This window comes from Vigna angularis, chromosome 5, assembly GCF_016808095.1.
Source record: "Vigna angularis cultivar LongXiaoDou No.4 chromosome 5, ASM1680809v1, whole genome shotgun sequence".
In the NCBI taxonomy this organism is placed as follows: Eukaryota; Viridiplantae; Streptophyta; class Magnoliopsida; order Fabales; family Fabaceae; genus Vigna; species Vigna angularis.
Genome location: NC_068974.1, coordinates 9002964 through 9014802, shown reverse-complemented (window position 1 = coordinate 9014802; position 11839 = coordinate 9002964). Strand labels below are relative to the sequence as shown.

Genomic DNA, 11839 nt, shown 5'->3' with positions numbered 1-11839 from the left:
AAAGAGTGAGTCTCACTCATATATCCTATCTCACCCGACTGAAGTGCTCCTATAGACTAATATGTAGCTTCCCCTTTAGATATGCTCAATTAGTCCCGCAATCCAGCTAAGGAACATGTAATATTGCTACACAAGGAGAAGGAAGACACCATCACCCCCACCCAAGGAAGGTTCAATACCCGAACAACCCTTCCTATGCACACAAGGCAAAAGGAAGCACTTATTCGCAGATAGAACTGAGATTTACTAAGTACAACTAGTAGACCTATCATTCACTCTCATGCTGATCAACCACATATTTAGGTACACTCCAAAACTCACTTAGGTTGCAATATGCAACTTTTGGTAAAAGATTCCCACGGTACAATCATATATTAAAAAGTAATGTAAAATAACTAATAAGAAAAGAAAAATCGAGAATCATGGCATGGATTTTATTTCCATTTAGAAACAAAGCGGTATGGTCAAATCTTCACACAACAAAAAAGTAGTATCTTTCATTTAATTCCTTTATTTTCCCTTGGATGTTCAGTATAACATGGGTAAAAATTTAAACAATTAACATACTCTCACTTTATCTAAGATGTGAAGTTCAATTAATGTTGACATCCAAACTCAAGCTTATACCATATACAACAAGTCAACAACAAGCATATCTACGACAACAATTCGTGCCAAACTTTCCCAAATATGGCATACATAATATATACAAGATACGACGAAGTTTAAATCAGAGAGTGAAGCTACCATATCGCATCGACAACATCATCGAACATCACAAGGTAAAATCATACATTCCTAACAAGGATTAGTTCTTGGTTCTCCTCTACGAAACTCAACAATTTCTACTCATCTACATGGTCTAAGGTAGCTCCTACCAGATCTCACAGAATTCATCCCAACCATCTCTGCCCTACAATCACACTTCTGTTGTCTCAACCTCAAATTCTCCCCTCTGGTTACCCTATTATTTTCCTTCGTTATCATTACACAATATAAATAAATTGTAATCCTGCAATATCATCAACCAATCATAGAACAAAGCTCATTCAGATCAATCTAAAAGATTCAATACACGGTATAACTAGATTAAACAACATAACGTGATAGAAGAAAAGGGATTCATCACACTCACATTAATACAATGAACACTACTCAAATTTCACGACAACACAATCCTATTCAGCTTCTCGCTTTTGTGAACACAATGTAAACACCAATTTTGCACAGAATTTGTGTTCGATTTAGGGTTTCTAGTGCACCACAAAGAAGGGGATTTTGTGTCTGATTTAGGGTTTGTCGAGCAAGAGAGAGATAGGGTGTTGCTTTCCTAAACCATTGCAATAAGTGTTTGCTTTAATGAATCCAGTGCGTGGAGAGAAAGGAGCTTGTGGAGTAGGTTCATGTTTGCCTCAGACACTGCATTGATAGAAATGATTTGTGAAGCCGTTATACTCACTGCTTAAACAAACTTCCAAAAGTACCCTTAATGACATTCAGAAAAAATAGGGTCCACAACGTCTCAAACGAATGTCAACATTCAAAACCGTGTCAAATTATTGTTTTTGAAAAAAAGATAATAACTAGAGAGGAACTTCCTCTTTCATTCTCCATAAAATAGCAAATGTATAATCTCTCATCGGTCAATCAAAGTGTTGGGCCCCACCTCCTAAACCTGTGCACAAGATAGAAGAAATAAAAACAATTCCCCCCTTCAGCAAATTGAAGTCTATCGGTAACCCATCAGAAAACTTCAATTACCAACAAAAATTGGATGTTATCAATGGGATACATTAGCGGGTAATTCTAGTTTGTTTTATAGTGCAAAAACTATTTTGAAAAAATTGAAAATATTAATAGAATAAAAATATTTATTAAACCTATACAAGTTTTTACCGGAAAACACTATAGTTTACCGAATTGATCGATCAGTTTAAAAAAAGAACACGTCTCATAAAGTCCAAATACAATTCAAAGCGTACGTCCACACTTACGTGTTATCCTTGTATGTTGACCACTTATAAAGTGAATTATTGATTGGACCAAAGATATATTTGTTAATAACATCCAACGCACTCTCTTACATCATATCATTGAACATCGACAATTGTGACTTTGTTCCTTTCACCCGACATCTATAAATACACAACTCAATCTGAATTAACACCATATAAGTGAAGCAAAACAAAAGGGCAACCAGAGAAAGCAAAAGTATCAGACAAATAAGTTTGCACAAAAATGGGTGAAATTAATCATGTCATCCCTCTTCTTACACCTTACAGGATGGGGAAATTCAACATTTCCCACAGGTACTTTCATAAAAACATGCAAATACATTCACATTTAAGTTACTCTTAAACTTCAATTCATTAGCTAAATATATGTTAAGCTTTTTTAGATCAATTCTCTTCATATTATATATGTGTGTGTGTCAATAATTAGATTCTTTAATTTTCATCTGTCTTATTTAACTTGAGAAACTGTTCTGTCAAAGATATAATTAAGAACATGCACATGCATGCACCTACTTTCTTGGTTTAAAGTTTATGTAACTGTGTTGCTTTTTGCATTTTCAGAATCGTTTTGGCACCGTTATATAGAGCAAGAGCTTACAATAATGTTCCTCAGCCACATGCTATCCTATATTACTCTCAAAGAGCTACCAAGGGTGGTCTTCTCATTTCTGAAGCTACCAGTATTTCACCCTCTTCTAAATAGTACGTAATTTACAAACATACTCACATATCTGATAAGTCTGATATTCAACATATAGTTACTATTTTCTGTTGTATTCAAAATTCATCTCATTTGATGATACTTCTCATTTGTATATAGCCCAAACTCACCTGGTATATGGTCAAGAGAGCAAATTGAAGCATGGAAACCCATTGTGGATGCTGTTCATGCCAAAGGTGGAATATTCTTCTGTCAGATTGTTCATGTTGGAAGGGTTTCAGAGGAAGGTATATAATTTGTGCTTTTAAATTACAATTTCTTGGTGAACTTTATAGAATATAATATCAATCAGATATTCATTAATTTTTTATGCACACCCAGATGGGGAAGCTCCAATTTCATCAACCAACAAGCCATTAAAATCTGGTAATGGCATGCAACCAAGAGCGTTACAGACAGATGAAGTTCCTTCTATTATCAATGACTTCAGAATTGCCGCAAGAAATGCTATGGAAGCAGGTAAAAATGAGTATACATAACACATGAATTTTCACTTCATACACTAAAAAGTCATAATGTTAATGAGTCTTTATAAATACTATAATCATGAAGATCTTCATAAGTTTGTAACCACAAGTAGTACTGGTACAGGGTTTGATGGAATTGAGATTCATGGAGCACATGGTTTTCTGATAGACCAGTTTTTGAAAGACCAAGTTAACGACAGAAGAGACAAGTATGGTGGATCATTGGAGAATCGTTGTCGGTTTGCATTAGAAGTTGTTGAAGCTGTTGTTGAAGAAATAGGAGCAGATAGAGTTGGAATGAGACTATCACCTTTTTCAGATTACAATGAATGTATTGACTCCAACCCTCAAGAACTGGGTCTCTACATGGCCAAATCTCTCAACAAACATGGTGTGGTGTACTTGCACATGGTTGAGCCAAGATGGAACATTTCTGGGGAGAATGTGGAAAGCCCTTACACTCTTGAACCAATGAAGAAGGCCTTTGATGGCACTTTCATTGTTGCTGGAGGCTATGACAGAGAAGAAGGGAACAAAGCTGTGGCTGAGAACAAGACAAATCTTGTTGCTTATGGTCGTTTGTTTTTGGCTAATCCAGATTTGCCTAAGAGATTTGAGGTTGATGCACCACTCAACATGTACAACAGAGACACCTTTTACACTCATGATCCGATTGTTGGTTACACTGACTACCCTTATCTTGAAACCACCACTTAAGGATATCACATCAAATATAAATTAGGGTTTACTTTGTGGTTCAATAATTTATGTTCAAATGTTGTTGTTTAATCTGTATTTGCAGCAGTTTTCACCCAATAATAAATTGTAACAGAATACCTTTAAAATAGCATAATAATATTATCAATAAGAAAAGTGAATGCTGATGTGGTTGTCTTATTTGTCACAAGGTAGGTATAGAGTTTAATAAATAATTGGTGAAGTATAAACTTTTCATTTGAATAGAAAATATATATACAGTTAATAACTGTAGGGGGTGTAGGAAGCAATAACGATATTTAGTTTGACAACTGCAGACAAAATAATCAATTGAGTTCATGTGTCAGTCAAACCTTATACAGAAAGAAATATATTTTATAAAATTACATTACTTCTCAATTACGTACAAAATCAGTAGAAAAACTTTTTCCAGTCCTTTCTTGTTTCTTTTATATATCCCTTAATCCGAACATGTAGGTTGTTCATCAGCAAATATCCTTCTCTCCTCAAGTGCAAGTCTCTTATGTAGTCGCTCTTGATGACTAATAAATTCAAAAAGCAAATTCCTCATATCACTAGCTCTCTTGAATTCTTGAGTACCTGGGCACAGAACCTTCAAATCGGTGCTTGTTCCACTCTTTCCTTTTCGTGATATACTCTGCGAACATAGAATCATTAATCCAACAAGTTAGGAAGCATGTCGAGAACTGCCATGGGTTACTATTAAGATAGAACATTTTCGTCCATCTATATGTTATGATCAGTCTGTCTAATCCGTTAAATTAAAGAGTTGTCTTTTTCTAAATTAAAATTAAAATAAATAATAATTTAAAAAATTAACTTTTTTATATTATATTTTTTTTAAAAGGTAAATATTTAATAAGATTGTAACTTAAATATTAGTATTTATAAAATTCAAATTATTAGTTATAAAAATAATTTAATATATAAATATAATAATTATTTTAATTTACCCAATTAAAAATATTAATTAATTAAAAGTTTAAAAAATATTTATATGAATAAATATATATATATATATATATATATATATATATATATATATTTAAGAAAAATTAAAAGATAAAAATAAAAAAAAATAGTGTCAGCCCATCAGTCAATCCTTTAAGAGGTTACAAATTTTGGCTCATTTTGTTGAAACATGTCATCCCAGTTCAGATGGCTATTGAGGGGTCGTACCAAAATAAGTTGGATTAAGCTTTTGTCATCCTAATCACAATAGAAGAGTGAATACAATCGTCATTACCCTCAACAACTTCGGCAGTCATCTTCTGAACCTACAGAAGGAAAATTGGTGGCACAACTAATGTATACTTATTTATATGCAATAGATTTAATTATATTTCTAATCGATGTAATATTTTTAATGCGGAGGATTGAATATCTTGTGGAAATATATATTTATAAGTGATCCACTAATAGCATGATAATAGATGACCCAGTATATCCTACAAATCTTCCTAAGAAAAACTCTAATATCTTCTTAACAAGTGAATCTATTCTAAATTTTAAAAATCCAACTTTTAAGATGATGATTACCCTCACTGCATACGGTTTCTCGATTGGACTAGGTGCCCCTATTACTTTATCATAAATTTAACGATTTTTCTGGTGTCCAAATTTGACCATTTGGTAATCATATAGTCTTGAACAATTTCCATGCTCGTGACTACTAAGCCGGGAAATGGTGGCAAAAAAGGAGTAAAGAAATTTGTGTACGAAAGATACCTCTGATGTATGCCCAAATGTTCCTATTGATGATTTAATTTCTTTTAGCCCCACTAGCTTTTCAAGTATCACCCATGGCCTGGGAAAAGATAGTGAAGAGATTAATTCTAAAATAGTAAAAGTAAATACAAAATATTTAAATATATTCAGAATTTTGTAGGCATTGTAGTTAAATTATTAAAATAATTACTTCAAAAAGAATTAACAAGCCCTGTTTCAACATTTAGTGGATTGACACAGACGTTTACTTTTCACAATTGAACCAACAATGAAAGTAGATTGTTTATAGCTGCAAACATCATATTTAAGAAGTATACATACGGAATACCTGCCAGTTGAAGACGTTATGATGCAGTTGGGATCATTTAGAAAGCCACACATCTTTTGGAGCTCTTTTTCAGAATCCAATATAATGGCTCCCCTGGTATATACATCCGATGACAAATTTGGAAAAAATAAGACTCTAGCTGATACTAAAGTATGCCTCTGCAAGAACTGTGTAACTGTAGATGGACATAATTCTCCATCGATATTTGCAATCAATATCATACACACATTTTTTGTGCCTTCAAGATCCCGATCTTTCATGTCATCACAAGTGACTATAAACCAAATAAAAGAAGAAATCAGTAACCAAATGGAAATCTGAGAAAAAGTTAAAATGTTGAAGTTTGTTAAGTCTTTAATTTGAGTCTTATTGTAGATTTAAATAAGATTTCAAGTCTGTTAGTTAATGCTTTGAATATTTAAAGTCTGTTAGTTAGTGCTTTGAATAATCCCTATCTTTTAGGGATTTAGATGATGTTTTCCTAGTTATTCTCCGTGTTAGTAGGTTGTAAAACGTGGGTTATAGTTTTTTGTGTATTTTGTGTAAGGCTATATACTGGCCATATCAGTTAATCAATAGTAGTGGTTATCTGCTCACTGTTTTGAAATTTGCAACAAGTGATATTAGAGCTCCATTAGGGGCCTGATCTTGTAGAAACCAGTGAGCAAATATGACAGCTGAGAGTGGCTTTGTGAAACCTGCGATTCCAAAATTCGATGGGCATTATGATCATTGAAGTATACTCATGGAAAATTTCTTGTGATCAAAATAATATTGGAGTCTCATAGAAGATGGGATCCCTGCTACAGCAGAAGGAGTTCAACATAGTGAAGCACAAAGCAAAGTCATTGATGATGCAAAGGCGAAAATTGTCAAGGGATTGCAAAAGTGCAACGTGCACAACGACAAGTGCTCTAGGAGTTTGAGATGCTCAGCATGAAAGATGGAGAATTTGTCAATGACTATTTTGCACGCACTCTTACCATAGTCAACAAGTTACAGGTCAATAAGGCGAAGATGGATGATGTTGAAGTCATTGAAAAGATATTGAGATCAATGACACCCATGAGCAGCGGATGAAACCTCATGAAATAGAAGAGAAAGCTTTAAAGGTTACCTTTGGTGAATCTTCAGGAGGAGGACAAGGCCGTGGTGGAATTTGAGGATGGGGAAGAAGTGGAGGCTGGTAGTTTTGATAAATCTGCCATTGAGTGTGTTATCATTGCCATAAACTTGGACACTTTCCGTATGAATGCCCAATGAAGGAATTAAATTCACCAAATTACGTTGCAGGTGATGAAGAGATGTTGTTAATGGCATATGCGAAGGATGAAGAAGTTAGCAAGGAAGAATTGTGGTTTCTAGACTCTGGATGCAGCAATCACATGTGTGGCAATCGAGAGTCTTTTGTTGATTTTGATGAAAGCTTTAGGACAAAGGTGACATTGGGAGACAATTCAAGCATGACTGTGATGTGAAAGGGTAGTGTTTGAATGCTAGTAAATGGTACTACATTACCAGTGTATTCTATATTCCAGAATTAAGAAACAATTTATTAAGCATTGGAGAGACTCTCAAATTCTTGAATTGGTACATGCTGATATATATGGACCCATCAACCTTATATCCAACAACAAAAGGTTCATGATTAGCTTTATTGATGACTTTTGTCGTAGAATGTGGGTGTATTTTTTGGCTGAAAATCAGAGGCTTTCATTAAAGCTTTATCAATTTGTGAAGCTTCAAGGTCTATTAGGAGTTTGTTTTGATTCAAATGTAAACTGAATACATAGTTTTCAGTTTAAGGAAGGATGTTGAAGTTTGTTAAGTCTTTAATTTGAGTCTTATTGTAGATTTAAATTAGATTTCAAGTCTGTTAGTGCTTTGAATATTTCAAGTCTGTTAGTTAGTGCTTTGAATAATCCTATCTTTTAGGGATTCTGTTAGGTTTCCCAGTATGAAACCCAAACAAGAACACGCACTAACCACAAGTAATAGAGGTGAAAGAATGAATTCTATTATTAACCGCAATAGAAGTCACTGTACAAAGAATGGTTGGGAGCATAACCTCCCTCACAGGATCAAAAAAAACCTATCTATACAACTAATGTCCAAAAATCTCCCTCTACATATTTATACAATTCATTTCCCTCCCATCCTAACTGCTAGAACAGTTAGGATATTAACTTTTCAACCGTTCGGCTCGAGCCCTCACCGCCTTCAGCCGTTCAGTGTCTTTCTTCTTCTCCACTACCTATCAGATTCAGATAATGCTTTCCTAGTTTATTCTCCATGTTAGTAGGTTGTAAAACATGGGTTGCAATTTTTTGTGTCTTCTGTGTAAGGCTATATATTGGCTATAACAGTTAATCAATAGTAGTGGTTTTATGCTCACTGTTTTGAATTTGCAACATAAAAGATGCATATTATAGGAAATCATTATAAAATATATAAGAAGAACCACACTTGATCCTACCTGACCCAATAGGCATATTAAAGAGCATGGCCCAATTCGGCTCTTTAAGTCTCTTCATTATGGAGTAGCCCAATTTACACCTATTTGGGTCAAATTCATGTAATATAACTAAATCTCAATAGTTTGATATGTTGGTTATTACTTACAATCTTTTACTATTTATTATATTGTTATTATTCTCTCCAGGTAAATATTATTATGATAAGAGCACAGGCCCATAGCCCATGCTACTCCTATAAATACAACTAGTATCCCCAACGATACTCACTTAACACTTCATACTTCATGATCTCTCTCACATAATAAATCCTAACTCTCTTACTGACTTGAGCGTCAAAGAGTCTTTGCAAGTGAATCTTCCCCTCTCACCAACGAGGAGGCCCTCTTCAAATAGAAGGAGCAATCAAGAACCCTGTTAAGATCTTGCCAACTATCTGCAAAGTCCACGCTCAAGATCTGAGTATGATCAACACTAAATAAAAGCCAAGCCTGATGAATGCTATATATGGGTGTAAAGCATATAGGCTAATGAAGAAGTTTCCAATCTCTTTATACATACGAACATGTATAATGGTAGAGAAAAATTAAAACATAAGAATATTGAATAAGCGTTTAACAATGTCAAACAAGGTCTCCCAAGGATTTGAATCATATGACCATAAAATTTAAGGCAGGACAGTAAGGTCCCAAACAATTATAAGAAGTATCTCGAGAGAGAGGTACAGAAAATTAACATATGGATTCACAAGAAGTACTTTAACTTGTCAGAAAAAACAAACATGGCTTACATTTTAAGTAGGAAGCTAAGTAGGAAGAGACAGATAAACACAAATCTAGGAATTCCATATTGTTCATAATTCATTACCGTAGCAATGGATATAGATCACTGCAGATGTAACGTGAGAAAAGAGAAAAAAAGAAACAATGTTCCACTTGTATACAGAAATTCATCAGGTTGAGAATTCTAGCAAAGTCTTTGACAAAGACCTAAGAAAGTGCAAAAGTAAAGAACAAAGCAAATTTAAATTAAAGAAAGTGAAGAAGATCAAATACACAAACAACCTAAATGAACAAAAACACAAGTTGTCAAGAATAGATAGATCATATTTTTCATTTCAAAGCCAATAACAGTCATTCCATTTAAATTGTGTACAGTCTAACCATAAAATCAATAGGCCGAGAGCTCATTTTTCAACCACATTATGAGTTGTATTGTAATTCTAACAATTTTACAATGGCAAAGCGACAATGTCAAATTTACTTAAACACAGTCTTACAAGTAATCAGTCATGTAGAATTTGACACAATTTTACACGCCTAGTAAGTAAAATCATACGATCCTAAATGTTGACCTGTAATTTTGACAGTTTATGACTTAGTCCTGACAGAACTAGATGGACAATCATAATAAGAGACCTATAAAAATATCTGGAAAACATGAAATGGATTTTGAAGAAAAACCCGGTGAGTCGAACCTAGTTCTAATGTTAAACTCTACTGTTTCACACAAACAAACCTTCAGGTGAAAATACTTTGGCAACAGACGGCTTAGCATGTCGTTTTTCCTGTCGAGTAATATAATGTAAGATATTTAGGCATTGAAAATACATTCAGCAAGTTAGCAGAAATTATTCATGGGTACATAAAAAATAAAAATAAAAACATTTAGTATTTGCCTTTTCTATTCGCTCAAAATAACCAATTCCATAGGTAGTGCCTGAGCCTCTGTCCCCTTCAGCGGCCATTTCCATGCTAGAAACCCCCTTTGATGCTGAAACAGAACGAGTGGAAAACAAATCTATTTTCCCCTTTGCCATCTCCAGAAACGAAACCAATACAGGATCTAGCTCTCCTTCAGATTGAATTATGCAGATATCCTCAATTGTTGTAGCTGTTAGATTTCCCTCTTTTGGCCCATTCAACCAGAAAAGTATGAAGGTGCACACGCATGATTTCTCTTTTGCTGTCAAAGAATGCTTTCTTCTTTTCACCTAAGAAGGATACAGAGGAAACAATTTAATTTAATAAGAATGTAAAAGTTGCCTGCATTATTCTCCCCAAACTAAGAAACCATCACCTTTCTATTTCATTGAATTTACTATCTAGGACTCACTTAATTTTCATTTCAACTACTACACCCTTCTCATAAACGTGGAAAGAATCATACATTACTATTTGCTCAAATGAGCAATGATGAGTCTTTTCCGTATGGAAATCCCAACATACTGTTTTAAAAAGGGAACCTTTAAGAGCATGTCATATAGTGCTCGTAGGAAATTATTCTTACCAAACAATAAGAGAAATGCAAGAATAAATACATATTTTGTGTATTTCTTAACTCATTAATAAAATCAGTTTAACCCCGTTACAAGAGACTTAACACTTCTAAAAAATATCTTCCGAAAAAGTGCAACCAAATCTATAATAATAGATCGATATTGGATAGAAAAATTACTGAACCAAATAAAAATAAAACATATTTTTAACTTTTTATCAGATAATTTAAGTAAGCAAATTCTGATTCAGCTTCTGTAATAAATGTTTTTTAAAAAAAATATATAAAAAACATTTAAATTTAAAAAAATTGCTCATATTATTTAAACAAACTAGCCAGTTCCATCCCGTAAAAGCGCTTATATCATATTATAATATACGAGCTTAAACCAAACAAACCCTGTATTTCACAAGAGGTAAAACACACGTAGGAGTGGTGGGTGAGTGGAGACTGACCCCATCCACGACGGCGTCGTAGAAGCGAATGTCACCGTCGCCGAAGCGCTGACACGCGCAGACCCTGGTTCCTGTCACGACTGAACCACACTCGCTGTCTTGAAGCTGTTTAGACAGAGGTCTGAAGCGATGCTGAAAATCATGGAGGTGCTCACATTCCCCAAATTGGGACGCTTCAAACGCATCGTAGCACTCTCCAGGGAAGTCGAAGCACCACACTCTCAGCATCCCTCCCTCGAATGAAACGCGCGCCGTGTACCACGCATCGTCCCTGTAGCTTCTGAATTCCATCGTGTAATCGTTTTCTTTCGCCATCAACGCTTTCTGTCGCCTTCAAAGAATCCGAAGTGCCATCTCCTCTGCCTTCTATTTGGAATTACGAGGACTAATTCATTTTATTTTTTCTAATATTTAAATATGATTTTAGATTCTCATCCTGTGTCATTTTCTCATATATTTTTGTTTTTTTCAAATTTAAAAGATGCATACAGTTATTTTAATTTAATTATATCAATCTTTTCATGTCAAACTTCATTAGTATTTTCATTTAACATATTTTCATTTTAAGGTCAATCAAAAATATCCTTTAAAAAAGAAAAAAATTATGAATTGAAATTATATGTTTATTTGTTTTTA

The 11839-nt window shown here is 34.0% G+C and overlaps 3 protein-coding genes across 3 annotated transcripts; 1 reads left to right on the top strand and 2 right to left on the bottom strand.

Moving 5' to 3' along the window:
* Positions 1-2168: 2168 nt before the first annotated feature.
* Positions 2169-4087, top strand: LOC108339776 (putative 12-oxophytodienoate reductase 11). The gene is made up of 5 exons (XM_017576982.2): positions 2169-2309; positions 2577-2717; positions 2836-2963; positions 3058-3195; positions 3328-4087. Exons 1-5 carry the CDS (start codon positions 2239-2241, stop codon positions 3918-3920), a joined length of 1071 nt encoding a protein of 356 aa, XP_017432471.1. The 5' UTR covers positions 2169-2238; the 3' UTR covers positions 3921-4087.
* A 113-nt stretch (positions 4088-4200) lies between these two features.
* On the bottom strand, positions 4201-10082 carry LOC128193386 (uncharacterized). Its single transcript, XM_052877470.1, has 5 exons — positions 9990-10082; positions 5998-6271; positions 5670-5748; positions 5121-5218; positions 4201-4578 (listed from the first exon to the last, which is right to left on the bottom strand). The coding sequence occupies exons 2-4, from the start codon at positions 6255-6257 to the stop codon at positions 5135-5137; spliced, it is 423 nt and encodes a 140-aa protein (XP_052733430.1). The 5' UTR covers positions 6258-6271; positions 9990-10082; the 3' UTR covers positions 4201-4578; positions 5121-5134.
* LOC108339174 (uncharacterized) lies at positions 10082-11578 on the bottom strand. Its single transcript, XM_017576317.2, has 2 exons — positions 11204-11578; positions 10082-10464 (listed from the first exon to the last, which is right to left on the bottom strand). Exons 1-2 carry the CDS (start codon positions 11516-11518, stop codon positions 10102-10104), a joined length of 678 nt encoding a protein of 225 aa, XP_017431806.2. The 5' UTR covers positions 11519-11578; the 3' UTR covers positions 10082-10101.
* Between the last annotated feature and the right edge of the window lie 261 nt (positions 11579-11839).